General features: G+C 45.3%; 1 protein-coding gene across 1 annotated transcript in view; it reads left to right on the plus strand.

The window, feature by feature from the left end:
- Window positions 1–15750, plus strand: part of LOC144600250 (dedicator of cytokinesis protein 2-like) — a 706150-nt gene that overhangs the window by 283118 nt on the left and 407282 nt on the right. Inside the window, exon 27 of the mRNA XM_078411810.1 lies at window positions 14395–14487. Within this exon, the coding sequence (XP_078267936.1) occupies window positions 14395–14487 (93 nt within the window). The remainder of the gene's footprint in view (window positions 1–14394; window positions 14488–15750) is intronic.

The following is a 15750-nucleotide window of genomic DNA, read 5'->3' on the forward strand; positions in this document are numbered from 1 at the left end:
AACTTTGAGGTCCATTAGAAAACCCTGGACCAAAAGTCTCTTTGGTATCTGGAGAGTGGTAGCCATGATTTCATGGGTTCTTCAACACTGTAAAAATCATTTTCTACCTTGCCCCCATGTGAATGAACTCACCTGGGGCAATTGTGAGCAATTTTGGGCCCCATATCTGAGGAAGGATGTGCTGGCTCTGGAGAGGGTCCAGAGGAGGTTTACAAGAATGATCCCAGGAATGAGTAGGTTAACATATGATGAGAGTTTGTTGGCACTGGGCCTGTACTCACTGGAGTTTAGAAGGATGAGGGGGGGCGACCTCGTTGAAACTTACAGAATAGTGAAAGGCTTGGATAGAGTGGATGTGGAGAGGATGTCTCCACTACTTTGAGAGTCTAGAACTAGCGGTCATAGTCTCAGAATTAAAGGACGTTCTTTTAGGAAGGAAAGTTCTAGATGGGATAAGAGAGTAAGGTCAGGGCCAATGGTGACTGGTGTGAGAGGGAAGGTGAATACCAAAGTTAAAGTGTTGTATTTAAATGCGCAAAGTATAAAAAATAAAGTGGATGAGCTTGAGGCTCAGTTAGACATTGGCAAGTATGATGTTGTGGGAATTACAGAGACATGGCCACAAGAGGACCAGGGCTGGGAACTGAATATTCAGGGGTACACAACGTATAGAAAGGACAGACAGGTGGGCAGAGGGGGTGGGGGTCACTCTGTTTGTGAGGAATGATATTCACTCCCTTGCAAGGGGTGACATAGAATCAGGAGGTGTAGAATCAGTATGGATAGAGATGAGGATTGGTAAGTGTAAAAATACCCTAATGGGAGTTATCTACAGGCCCCCAAACAGTAGCCTCGACATAGGGTGCAAGTTGAATCAAGAGCTAAAATTGGCATGTCGCAAATGTAATGCTACGGTGGTTATGGGAGATTTCAACATGCAGGTAGACTGGGAAAATCAGGTTGGTAATGGACCCCAGGAAAGAGAGTTTGTGGAGTGTCTCCGAGATGGATTCTTAGAACAGCTTGTACTGGAGCCTACCAGGGAGAAGGCAATTCTGGATTTCGTGTTGTGTAATGAACCTGATTTGATAAGGGGACTCAAGGTAAAAGAGCCATTAGGAGGCAGTGATCACAATATGATAAGTTTTATTCTGCAAATTGAGAGGGAGAAGGGAAAATCGGAAGTGTCAGTATTACAGTATAGCAAAGGGGATTACAGAGGCATGAGGCAGGAGCTGGCCAGAATTGACTGGAAGGAGGCCCTAGCAGGGAAGAGGGTGGAACAGCAATGGCAGGTATTCCTGGGAATAATGCAGAAGTTGCAGGATCAATTTATCCCAAAGAGGAGGAAAGATTCTAAGGGGAGTAAGAGGCACCCGTGGCTGACAAGGGAAGTCAAGGACAGCATAAAAATAAAAGAGAAGAAGTATAACATAGCAAAGAAGAGTGGGAAGCCAGAGGATTGGGACTCTTTTAAAGAGCAACAGAAGACAACTAAAAAGGCAATACAGGGAGAAAAGATGAGGTACGAGGGTAAACTAGCCAATAATATAAAGGAGGATAGTAAAAGCTTTTTTAGGTATGTGAAGAGGAAAAAAATAGTCAAGGCAAATGTGGGTCCCTTGAAGACAGAAGCAGGGGAATTTATTATGGGGAACAAGGAAATGGCAGACGAGTTGAACCGGTACTTTGGATCTGTCTTCACTAAGGAAGATACAAACAATCTCCCAGATGTTCTAGTGGCCAGAGATCCTAGGGTGACGGAGGAACTGAAGGAAATTCACATTACGCAGGAAATGGTGTTGGGTAGACTGATGGGACTGAAGGCTGATAAATCCCCAGGGCCTGATGGTCTGCATCCCAGGGTACTTAAGGAGGTGGCTCTAGAAATCGTGTACGCATTGGTGATAATTTTCCAATGTTCTATAGGTTCAGGATCAGTTCCTGTGGATTGGAGGGTAGCTAATGTTGTCCCACTTTTTAAGAAAGGAGGGAGAGAGAAAACGGGAAATTATAGACCAGTTAGTCTGGCATCAGTGGTGGGGAAGATGCTGGAGTCAATTATAAAAGACGAAATTGCAGAGCATTTGGATAGTAGTAACAGGATTGTTCCGAGTCAGCATGGATTTACGAAGGGGAAATCATGCTTGACTAATCTTCTGGAATTCTTTGAGGATGTAACTAGGAAAATTGACAGGGGAGAGCCGGTGGATGAGGTGTACCTCGACTTTCAGAAAGCTTTTGACAAGGTCCCACAAAGGAGATTAGTGGGCAAAATTAGAGCACATGGTATTGGGGGTAGGGTACTGACATGGATAGAAAATTGGTTGGCCGACAGAATGCAAAGAGTGGGGATAAATGGGTCTCTTTCAGAATTGCAGGCAGTGACTAGTGGGGTACCGCAAGGTTCGGTGCTGGGACCCCAGCTATTTACAATATACATTAATGACTTGGATGAAGGGATTAAAAGTACCATTAGCAAATTTGCAGGCGATACAAAGCTGGGTGGTAGTGTGAACTGTGAGGAAGATGCTATGAGGTTGCAAGGTACCTTGGACAGGTTGTGTTAGTGGGCGGATGCATGGCAGATGCAGTTTAATGTGGATAAGTGTGAGGTTATCCACTTTGGTGGTAAGAATAGCAAGGCAGATTATTATCTGAATGGTGTCAAGTTAGGAACAGGGGACGTACAACGAGATCTGGGTGTTCTAGTGTATCAGTCACTGAAAGGAAGCATGCAGGTACAGCAGGCAGTGAAGAAAGCCAATGGAATGTTGGCCTTCATAACAAGAGGAGTTGAGTATAGGAGCAAAGAGGTCCTTCTGCAGTTGTACAGAGCCCTAGTGAGACCGCACCTGGAGTACTGTGTGCAGTTTTGGTCTCCAAATTTGAGGAAGGATATTCTTGCTATTGAGGGCGTGCAGCCCAGGTTTACCAAGTTAATTCCCGGAATGGCGGGACTTTCGTATGTTGAAAGACTGGAGCGACTAGGCTTGTATACACTGGAATTTAGAAGGATGAGAGGGGATCTTATTGAAACATATAAGATTATTAAGGGTTTGGACACGTTAGAGGCAGGAAACATGTTCCCAATGTTGGGGGAGTCCAGAACCAGGGGCCACAGTTTAAGAATAAGGGGTAGGCTATTTAGAACGGAGATGAGGAAAAACATTTTCACACAGACAGTTGTCAACCTGTGGAATTCTCTGCCTCAGAAGGCAGTGGAGGCCAATTCTCTGAATGCATTCAAGAGAGAGCTAGATAGAGCTCTTAAGGATAGCGGAGTCAGGGGGTATGGGGAGAAGGCAGGAACTGATTGAGAATGATCAGCCATGATCACATTGAATGGTGGTGCTGGCTCGAAGGGCCGAAGGGCCTACTCCTGCACCTATTGTCTATTGTCTATTGTCTATTGAGATGAGGAGGAATTTCTTTAGTCAGAGGGCGGTGAATCTTTGGAATTCTTTGCCACACAAGGTGTATATTTTTAAGGTAGAGCTAGGTAGATTCTTGATTAGTACGGGTGTCAGAGGTTATGGGGAGAAGGCAGGAGAATGGGGTTAGGAGGGAGAGATAGATTAGCCATGATTGAATGGCAGAGTAGACTTGATGGGCCAAATGGCCTAATTCCACTTTTATTCCTTATGGCCTTATGACCCTATGAGGAGCAGAGGGCTGCTGGAAGAAAGACTTTGATGAGGTAACTCTGTCCTTGACATAAGGGTTCGTGATTCTCTGCCACACCAAACCATTCAGGCTGCTTTGCCTCTTGGCCTACGAGGAACCCTCCTGTCTGAATATTGACCTAGAATGTGGAATTGCTACGACTTTTAAATGTAAAATGTGAAATAAAACGAAAGACTACATGATTGTGCACCAGGCTGTGAGTATATTATGAAGCATGACTCTGGGAAAACCAGACAAAGGTCACAGTACCATTGGGATTGACCATTTGATCATGTGCTTCATTGTGCCTGACATTCATTATGAATGGCCCAGCCTGTAATTAGTTCAAGATTCACTGGTTCAGACAGCTTGGGAGACCATTGACTAGTTTGTACATATATGCAGAAATGCTTCTTGTTGGAGTGTGTGAACTGTTCACAGGCAGAAACAGAAGAGAATGGTCATTTCAAACGAGGAACAAAAGGAATCCTAATATCACAATCTTTTTAGGGGCCGATGCCCATTTTCAAGCTTCTCCATTGTTGTTTCTAAACATACCATGAAAGAGACTAGGTGTACTTCTGAAGCACCTTATTTTCTTTTACCCAAAAGGGCTCCACTTTACATCTGGATTCTGCTATCTGTGACAATAACCAACTGAGTCACAAATTATCATTCCAATCCAACCCCCACCATTGCCGGGTGTTCACCATCCCCCCTGACCTCCCCCTTTCAGACACCGAACGGTCTGTCCTCAGCAGAGGCCTCACCTTTGTTCCCCTCCTCCCCCACATCAACGAGTTCAGGGTCCGCCATGATGTGGAGCTCTTCTTCCGCCGCCTCCGCCTCCGAGCCTTTTTCCATAGGAAGGAGTCCTCACCCCCCAGTGATGACCCCTTCTCCCGTCTCCAACGGATCCCCTCCTCTTGGACATCCCCGGTGGCCAACTACCCTCACTAGAACTTTTCATCTCCAACTGCCGACGTGACATTAACTGCCTCAAATTCTCCACTCCCCTGACTCACTCTAACCTCTCCCCTCCTGAACGTGCAGCCCTCCACTCACTCCGCAACGACCCGGACTCAATCATCAAACCCGCTGACAAGGGAGGTGCTGTGGTAGTCTGGCGTGCTGACCTCTACCGGACCGAGGCCAGACGACAACTCTCACACACCTCCTCCTACTTATCCTTGGACCATGACCCCTTGGCGACGAGCACCAGACCTTAATCATCAACACCATCACTGACATCACCATTTCCGGCGCTCTACCCTCTAATGCCTCCAAACTTATCGTTCCCCAGCCCCGCACGGCCCGATTTTACCTTCTACCTAAAATCCATAAACAGAACTGTCCCGGCAGACCCATTGTCTCTGCCTGCTCATGTCCCACCAACTTATTTCCACCTACCTCGACTCCATCCTATCCCCCCCCTTGTCAAATCCCTCCCCACCTACGTCCAAGACACCTCACATGCTCTCCGTCTCCTCGATAACTTCCGGTTTCCAGGCCCCCACTCCCTCATCTGAACAGTGTGAAGAAGGGTCTCGACCCGAAACATCACCCATTCCTTCTCTCCTGAGTACTTAAGGATAGCAGAGTCAGGGGGTATGGGGAGAAGGCAGGAACGGGGTACTGATTGAGAATGATCAGCCATGATCACATTGAATGGCGGTGCTGGCTCAAAGGGCCGAATGGCCTCCTCCCGCACCTATTGTCTATTGTCTATTGAGATGCTGCCTGACCTGCTGAGTTACTCCAGCATTTTGTGAATAAATACCTTCGATTTGTACCAGCATCTGCAGTTATTTTCCTACATTCCAATCAGGCTGATCCAAAACTGGGCAATATCTCACACAACGAAGCAAACTTGGAACCAGATGCCACAAAATCACGGTTGCATTTCCCCATCGGGTCCCAGGTGTGAAGGTGCCAATGCAATACCATAATTTCTGTGCCAGCTCATTTAGCAGGGGCTATGAACTGAACATAACTTCTTTGGGCTGGCTTGTTCAAGAGAACACCAATGATTGTCTCATGAGGAGATAATTGTTGCAGTAATGAATGTGGCCTGATTGTGCATTCACAAAAAAAATGAATAAGGATGTTCATTGTTGAACTGCAGTGCCCAATCAGAGAAAATAATAGATGAAACAGCGAGAGGGGATGTTGCAGAACTCTCGTCAGAGAGAGGAGGAGAACTTCTTCGAAGTGGAATGTCGTTCTAAGTGCCAACATTTCTGAGGATATTTGGTTTCAGCTCAGAAGAGAGGTGATGAGGTCCACACGTCTCCTCTTTATCCTTCTGGGTGATGAATATCTCAGGCTTAGGAGGTAGTTATCAAGAAAACCTTGTCACGGTGTGCCATTGCAATTGTCTCCATGCCCTTTAACATCTATGTTCCAAGTAAGACTTTGTGTACCCTAAGTGCTTCTACCTAGAAGGTCTGCAGCTGTTTCTACTACATGCTATCTACATGAACATACATGCACCATTGTCTATGGCAAAGCCATCTCTTGTTTTCATCTCTTTTTGTCGCTTTAGTCGATCTAATTATTTCTCTAATTTATTTGCCTTTTTTTCATGCTGAGATGGATATCACAAATCACTAAAGGTGCTAAAGGAGGAAAAGAACTGAAAGGCCAAGGAAACATTTTATGCAGGAAGGAACTGCAGATGGTGGTTTACACCGAAGATAGACTCAAAATGCTGGAGTAACTCAACGGGACAGGCAGCATCTCTGGAGAGAAGGATTGGGTGACGTTTCGGGTCGAAACCCTTCTTCAGTCTGAAGACGTCTCGACCCGAAACGTCGGCCATTCCTTCTATCCAGGGAGACATTTTAAACTGATTCAACTATTCTTTAGTTTTGGTATCAGTACATTATGAAGAGAGATAAAAGACATCAAGGCAGAGTTGTGAAATGTGGCTGGTTGGTTGCAGGATGCACGCCAGAGATGAGAACAGGAAATAATATAATTACTGCTTTGTTCACTGGGAGACAGAATCTAGTAAGGAACTATTTGATAAGTAGATGTATGGAGAATGTTGGAAAGATTAAGAAATAAAGATGATAAATATCCACAATAGTTGCAAATTGATTGTATGTGGGATTCAGGGTATATTTTCTTACTGGGAGATAGGTTAGTGTGTGAAAATGCTGCAAAGTGCACTTCAAGAGAATAACCCAGATGCTTTAGGGGGACACAGTGGATCATCAGTAGAGGTGCTGCCTTCCATCCTCAGGGACAAAGCCAGGTACTGAAGATAGAAGTGGCATGCACAGTTGTTCATTGATGGCACTGATATCATGTGAGGTGAACGATCTCTCTCTTTGCTGCAAATTCTACGACTTGGGAGAATAACATGTAGTCAGACAGTGGCGCAGCGGTAGAGTTGCTGCCTTACAGCACTTGCAGCGCCAGAGACCCAGGTTCAATCCTGAATATGGGTGCAGTCTACACGGAATTTCAACGTTCTCCCCATGATCGCATGAGTTTTCTCCGAGATCTTCGGTTTCCTCCCACACTCCAAAGATGTACAGGTTTGTAGGTTAATTGACTTGGTATAAGTGCAATTTGTCCCTGGTGTGTGTTGGATAATGTTAATGTGCGGGGATCGCTGGTTGGTGCGGACTTGGTGGGCCGAAGGGCCTGTTTCCGCGCTGTATCTCTAAACGAAACTAAACTAACTTTGAATAGAAAGCTTGCTAAAAGCATGAAGGAGAAAGGAATATAAGGGCATGCTGATGGAGACAGTAGAAGGAAGGTGGCTCAGAGCAATGGTCGACTTAAACATTAGTGAAGAGCAGAGGACATAATGATTTCTTATTGTGTGGTGTCAAGTTAGGAAAAGGGGACATACAACGAGATCTGGGTGTCCTAGTGCATCAGTCACTGAAAGGAAGCATGCAGGTATAGCAGGCAGTGAAGAAAGCCAATGGAATGTTGGCCTTCATAACAAGAGGAGTTGAGTGTAGGAGCAAAGAGGTCCTTCTGCAGTTGTACAGGGCCCTAGTGAGACCGCACTTGGAGTACTGTGTGCAGTTTTGGTCTCCAAATTTGAGGAAGGATATTCTTGCTATTGAGGGCGTGCAGCGTAGGTTCACTAGGTTAATTCCCGGAATGGCGGGACTGTCATATGTTGAAAGACTGGAGCGACTAGGCTTGTATACACTGGAATTTAAAAGGATGAGAGGGGATCTTATCGAAACATATAAGATTATTAAGAGGTTGGACACGTTAGAGGCAGGAAACATGTTCCCAATGTTGGGGGAGTCCAGAACCAGGGGCCACAGTTTAAGAATAAGGGGTAGGCCATTTAGAACGGAGATGAGGAAAACCTTTTTCACCCAGAGAGTTGTGAATCTGTGGAATTCTCTGCCTCAGAAGGCAGTGGAGGCCAATTCTCTGAATGCATTCAAGAGAGAGCTAGATAGAGCTCTTAAGGATAGCGGAGTCAGGGGGGTATGGGGAGAAGGCAGGAACGGGGTACTGATTGAGAATGGTCAGCCATGTTCACATTGAATGGTGGTGCTGGCTCGAAGGGCCGAATGGCCTACTCCTGCACCTATTGTCTATTGTCCATTTGATGTCCGACACGTCAGTACTCAAATCATGGGGCAGTGTTGCTTCATGAAAATGGTGTCTCACCGTTGAAATGCATTCAACAGCAAGAGATTGCTCCATCTGTGCAGTACTTTTAAATTGAACTCATCACTACAAGTTAAGTCATACTATTTTATGTCTAAATAGACTTGAACAAGATGAGAAGTTTTTAATTACCGGCAATCAACCTCTCTGGGGCTGAAACTTAATTATTTCATACATGGAATTGCATTCTTTTGGGCATTTGTTTATCAGCCAGTTTGTTTTAACTGCAGGGAGGTTGAGAGATAAGTGTATGAAGTTCTCTCTTTGTTTCCAGGGACTTGTGTCTTCCAAGCATCTTGGAGTTTATAATACAGTTAACTTTTAATAAGCCAACAGCCCCTGGCTGCACTAACAGAAGGCCAACTTTCGAACACAAAATGTTGGTTGAAATTTCTCGCTCTCTTAATAGCTTGACAAACTCTTGAATAATTTTTCCCCAGAGAGGTTACAGAGGGCATCACAAGGACATTGCCAAATTTGGAGAGTTATAGTACAGAGGAGACATTGGGTAGGTGGGGAACAAAGGAGGCTGACGAGAGATTTAATTGAGATGTTTAACGTTGTCAGAGGCCTGAAAAAGGGCAAAGAGAAATAAGTTATTTTTCTTGACAGAAAAGTCAATATTTAAGGGACAAAGTTAATTTAAATGGCAGAAGGATTAATGGGGATTTGAAGAAAAAACCTTCTCAGCCTAAATTCTCTGCTTCAAAGGTTGGTGGAGGTGAGAAGATTTAAATATATATTCCCACGAGCACGGAATTGCTTAACCGACAAAGCTGTGTACTGAAGATAGAATTGGCATGCACAGTTGTTCATTGCTGGCACTGATATCCTGTGAGGTGAATGATCTCTCCCTTTGCTGCAAATTCTACATCTTGGGAGAATAACATGTCATCAGATGGCGGCGCAGCGGTAGAGTTTCTGCCTGACAGCGCCTGCAGCGCCAGAGACCCGGGTTCCATCCTGAATATGGGTGCAGTCTGTACGGAGTTTGTCCGTTTTCCCCGTGACCGCGTGGGTTTTCTCCGAGATCTTTGGTTTCCTCCCACACTCCAAAGACGTACAGGTTTGTAGGTTAATTTAGAAGGATGAGAGGAGATCTTATCGAAACGTATAAGATTATTAAGGGGTTGGACACGTTAGAGGCAGGAAACATGTTCCCAATGTTGGGGGAGTCCAGAACAAGGGGCCACAGTTTAAGAATAAGGGGTGGGCCATTTAGAACTGAGATGAGGAAAAACTTTTTCAGTCAGAGAGTTGTGAATCTGTGGAATTCTCTGCCTCAGGAGGCAGTGGAGACCAATTCTCTGAATGCATTCAAGAGAGAGCTGGATAGAGCTCTTAAGGATAGAGGAGCCAGGGGGTATGGGGAGAAGGCAGGAACGGGGTACTGATTGAAAATGATCAGCCATGATCACATTGAATGGCGGTGCTGGCTCGAAGGGCCGAATGGCCTCCTCCTGCACCTATTGTCTATTGTCTATTAATTGACTTGGTATAAGTGCAATTTGTCCCTGGTGTGAGTAGGATAGTGTAAATGTGCAGGGATCGCTGGTCGGTGTGGACTCAATGGCCGCAGGGCCAGTTTCCGCACTGTAATTCTAAATTAAACTAAACTAAACTAAATTTAAGCAACATCAAGAACGCTGTCCATGTTGCCATTGTTAATTATTTTTTGGTGTAAATCACAATGGTTACAGTTGTGGCACAAATGGTCACCACACATGCAGACAGATGGCAGCCTCGTCAACAGTCTGTCTGTCTTTTCGTCTTTTTAATTATTTTTAATATTTTTATTTTGAAAAGTTCGTGTTAATGTTCTCTGGTTTGTTTTATGTGGGGGTGGGGGAGGGGGTGGGGGCAAACTATTTTTTCAATCTCTTACCTTGCCAAGATGCAACTGTTTTGTGGATCGTATCTCCGGTTGCTCTGCGGCCTAACATCATGGAGCTGGAGGCCTTGCCCGAGACTGACTTTGAGCCCTGCCACGGGGTCGTGGACTTACCATCGGAGCCTGCGATCCCTTGCCTCGGGCTGCGGATTTCACCATCGAGGAGCTCGCAGTCCCGGGTAGAGACCGTTGTCGGGAAGCTCCAAAGTCACAGGTCCAATCGCCTGGTGCAGGGAGCTGAGATCCCCCCCAATGTGGGAGTTTGATCGCTCCGATGCAGAGGGCCCGGCCGCCGGCTACGGGAGCCAAGTTCGCCCCGTCAACGGAAGGCTCGAGGCCCCCGATCAAGGGAGAACAAAGAAGGGAAGAGATTGAGCTTTTTTTTCGCCTTCCATCCAGTAAGGAATGTGGAGGAGTCACTGTGGTGGATGTTTATGTTAAAATGTATTTTGTGTGTTCTGTTGCTTTTTATTGGTATGACTGTATGGCAAATCAAATTCCTCGTATGTTGCAAAACATACTTGGCTAATAAAGTATGGTCATGATTATGATTATGATTAATCAGTTGTTCTGGAACAATAGTTCTTGGACTTGAACAGAAGGTTTACAATGTTCTACATTTATTGCATCATGAAGTCTGACAAAGTAGAAGCATTTTGCCATCTTCAAAACTTCTGAGTGCTTCTTCGCCAAGCAAGTACTTTTGAAGGATAATCGCTGTTCAAGTGCTGATTCATGCACAATAAGGTCCCAAAACAGTAGTGAAAAAATATCCCCAATTATGAGCAGGTAGTTAAAGAAAAAAAGTATTAATTGTTACTTTGCTTTTTAGTATTTAGAGTCATCCAGCACAAAAACAGGCTTATTTGCCTAACTCGTTCATGTCGACCAAGATATCAATCCGAAGAGTCCCATTGCCCATGTGTAATTGGAAATAGATTTACCCATTAGTGCTTTTTTAGTTTAGTTTAGTTTATTGTCATGTGTACCGAGGTACAGTGAAAGTTTTTTTGTTGCGTCAGCAGTTCCTCACATCAATGACCATTATCTAACCCCCTCGTGATCACTCTCAGGGGCACAATGCAACTTCAGGCCAGGGCGTTCCCATAGTATTCCCTGGCCAGTTCTCCTTTGGTGAACTTGGACCAAGGAGCACCTGCTGTTGCCACTCCAGTAGCTGTGGACTGAGGCGTGCTGCAGCTGCAGCTCAGTGAAACGCTGAACACCATCCTGCCTCTGTCCTCCATTGCCCCTCTTAATGCGACCCCTAATTGACCCTACAATATCACTTATACCCCTCCTCTAACCCGCAACGCAATACCTACAGATGATTTCCTGGCCTCTGGTCTATGCACAGTAACACCTGCCCCTCCTTGCCTTCAAACGTGGCCACACACACGCATGCACGCACGCACACACACAAAAACACACACACACACACACGGGCACTCATAAGCACCCACATGCACACACGCACACACACACACGCACACATACACACACACACACACATACGTGCACATGCACACGCACACACAAACTCTCACACACACGTACACACTCACACACATGCACACTCCACGGATGCACTAGTGCACACACTTGCGCACACACATCACACAGTTTGTTCCACATCTCGTATGCTCTCCTCCACATGCACTTCATCGCAGAAACGAGGGTTCATCTCGGGTGGCTGATCTCCCAAGCTTGACCTCAGGAGCAGAGGACCAGTCCTTGATTCCCAAAGCACGGATGCAACTGAAGTTTGATGGAGCAAGTCAAAGACCAACATGGCAGATGACCTAATGCATCCACACCACCCACGAACATTGCTGCTACTGTGTGGTGGAGCAGGACCTAGATCAACATGGCAGATGACCCAATGCATCCACACCATCCTAGAACATTGCTGCTACTGTGTGGTGGAGCAGGACCTAGATCAACATGGCAGATGACCCAATGCATCCACACCATCCTAGAACATTGCTGCTCCTGTGTGGTGGAGCAGGACCTAGATCAACATGGCAGATGACCCAATGCATCCACACCTCCTAGAACATTGCTACTACTGTGTTGTGGAGCAAAGAATCACACACACCATCTGCTCACAGATCAAGTAGATGTTTAATTATTTCCACTGACCTCACACTTACAGTGGGCATTAATGCCACCAGACATGGATTACACACTGTCTCTGATTACACAAAACATGGTGTTGTATTGAACTCCAATACAAGGTACCATATCTTGCACATAATGCACAAATATATCACTGTTAGTCCCGATGAGCTTGTGATGAGTGATGTTTGATGTTACAGGACCTGTTTGATCAGTTCCTTGGAGTCATGCGGTTATACAGCATGAAGCTTGTAAGCATGCTCTTTGGTCCAATATGCTGGACAGGGTGTCTATCCAAGCTGCGTAGGAAGGAACCGCAGATGCTGGTTTAAATCGAAGATAGACACAAAATGCTGGAGTAACTCAGTGGGACAGACTTCAGCCAGTCTGAAGAAGGGATTCGACCCAAAACGTTACCTATTCCTTCTCTCCAGAGATGCTGCCTGGCCCGCTGAGTTACTCCAGCATTATGTGTCTCTCCAAGCTAATCTCATATGCCTTCATTTGGCCCATACCCAGCTAAACATTTTCTATCCATGTTTCTGCCCAAGTCTGTTTTAAATATTCAGACAGTATACTCTCGTGGTCTGTTTGTCAAGTTTCAGTTCTAAGGTAGTGGATTACTCCAAGGATGTCTCTATCCTTGGACACTGTCCAGAGCCATCTCCGCTGCTATACTTGAACCTTCCTGGTCCTCCCCATACACACTAACACAGAGCCTGGTTAGCCTGGCCTGTTATGATGAGAGAGACACTCCCTAAGAACTCCACAAATATGCTGTTGTGAGCCAGGGCAAACTGAGGAATTTATATGCCTCTTTTCTGTTCTGTATCTGTTGGGCTGTTGCCTAGTTTTTTTCAGAATTGTTAGAGCAAAAGGTTTGACAGCTGAGTACAAAATTCACTGTCCCCTAATATTTAGAGATAGATAGATAGATAGATAGATAGATAGATAGATAGATAGATAGATAGATAGATAGATAGATAGATAGATAGATAGATAGATAGATAGATAGATAGATAGATAGATAGATAGATAGATAGATAGATAGATAGATAGATAGATAGATAGATAGAGCGAGAGAGAGACAGAGAGAGAGAGAGTGATAGAGACAGAGTGTGTATGCGAGAGGTAAATAGAGAGAGAGATAGTGAGTGTGTGTGAGAGAGAGAGAGAGAGATAGTGAGTGTGTGTGTGTGTGTGTGTGTGTGTGTGAGAGAGAGAGAGAGAGAGAGAGAGAGAGAGAGAGAGAGAGAGAGAGAGAGAGAGAGAGAGAGAGAGAGAGAGAGAGAGAAGAGAGAGAGAGAGAGAAGAGAGAGAGAGAGAGAGAGAGAGAGAGAGAGAGAGAGAGAGATAGAGAGAGAGAGAGAGAGAGAGAGAGAGAGAGAGAGAGAGAGAGAGAGAGAGAGAGAGAGAGAGAGAGAGAGAGAGAGAGAGAGAGAGCAGTAAGTGTATAGTGTCACTGTTTCTTGCTGGACAGGGTAATGCATTGTGCTAATTGTTATATTTTCCAATTTGCCTAAGCAATCTGAATTCTCACTTCAGGTTGCACTGCCATTTTTCGGCACAACTGGTGTAGTTATTGGCCGAGAAATAACTATTGACTGGGACACCAGAGAGACTTCCTGTGCTGCTCTTGAACATCCTCCACTGTATGTCCAAATGTGGCAGCAATATTGCACTTGCGGTTGATTCCAACATTTCACCGAGCCCACCTCAATTACCATTCGTGTCTCTTCTGGATAGTGGGAACTTGAACTAATTTTACCATTGGTCTGTGAGGCTACTGAACTGAAGTTGGGCAGCTAGGCATCGTAACCCTGGGAGTAGAAACAGAAAATAAACATGCACAAAATACAGGCGGATAACAGAAAGAAAACCCATAGCTATCGGTGATGTATCATTGTTGTTATTAAATAGACCTGATTCTGGCCCGAAAACCGTGTTGGAGTTTTGTCCACATTCTGGTGTTTATTGCCCCATCCCTGAGTAAAAAGTACTTTCTGCACCCGATGTCCCCCCGCTATGAACCACCTTCCTAAACTGTGATCTTTTCTTTTCCCCAGGGCTCAACTCACAGCCATCTTCAGGGAATCATCAATAATCTGCTGCGAATTGTGAACCAAATGGTGATTAAGATGGGAGACCACATCCTGGTTGTAAGTAATTTCACCGGGGTGATTATTTTCCTTCCAGTTTCTCCGTCTATTTTATGTGTTTGAGCTCTGCTCTACTGCATCTGGAATATATCATCAATATTCAAAGGATTTAGTGGCTGTTCCTGAGGCACAGGTTGACAAGTGATTGACTGAAGGCTCATAAACTACAACCAACTCCTCCTGTTTTACTCTTCCCAGCAGCAAGCTTTGCCGAAGCTCCCATTTCCCATGATCCCGACTTCTAACAGTTCTGAGCTATCCTGTTGAAGACTAGTTGATGACAAGCATAATCATACCCCTAGTCTCCCTCTCCATTGACTCTCAGTCTGAAGAACCCGAAACATCACCCATTCCTTCTCTCCAGAGATGCTGCCTGACCCGCTGAGTTACTCCAGCATTTGGGGTCTCTCAGCGATAGGTATAGGCGCAAAATGCTGGAGTAACTCAGCGGGACAGGCAGCATCTCTGGATAGAAGGAACGGGTGACGTTTCGGGTCGAGGCCCTTCTTCATTATCTGCAGTTCCTTCCTGCAGTTCCTTCCTGCTCATGCCATAGAAATAATGTGTTTGCTGCGGTGATATCATTAGCAAATATGAAGTGATTTCATACATGGTAAATAATGAATACACAAATGTGGTTAACGGAACAGATGATTCGCTCATTCCTTTGAAACTTTGGACCGATGTTTCTTTTATCATTTCATTCCACTGGATGGACCCAGGCATTAGGAATAAGGGCAACACCCAAAGGGGCCAACTTCTCAATAACAGGCCAATAAACAAAATGGAGGCTTTATGGTTGCGCACAGGAGTTGTTTCCATAGGAACAGTTAATGTAAAAGTGTTTCTTATTACTTGCTCTTGCCCAAAGCTCAGTCTTTGGGTGCGGGAGGGTGGGGGCGGGGGGGGGGGGGGGGGGGAGTGGGGAGCAGTTGGTACTGCAATTGCAAATTTACCTCGTTGGTTCTCGGGTCAAAATTGGACCTTTTCTTGCACACAAAAAAAATGATTTTCACAAAAATGTTTGCCATGAGTTTTATGTATGCTTCTCCGATGCTTCTGCTTTCTTGTGCTACTAATGTTTTTTTTTACTGGGAGCTGAATGGCAATTCAATTAATTGCTGTAGATCCATATGGTTTGACACAGAACAGCACTATGGATGACCATTCGGGCCTTTGGGGCAGTCCCAGTTCTGGGGCATGGCAGGGTTTATTGGTTATTCGGGTGGACTGCTTTGAACATGGCACGCTCGCAAGACCAGA

This window comes from Rhinoraja longicauda, chromosome 14 (genome assembly GCF_053455715.1).
Source record: "Rhinoraja longicauda isolate Sanriku21f chromosome 14, sRhiLon1.1, whole genome shotgun sequence".
Classification (NCBI taxonomy): domain Eukaryota; kingdom Metazoa; phylum Chordata; class Chondrichthyes; order Rajiformes; family Arhynchobatidae; genus Rhinoraja; species Rhinoraja longicauda.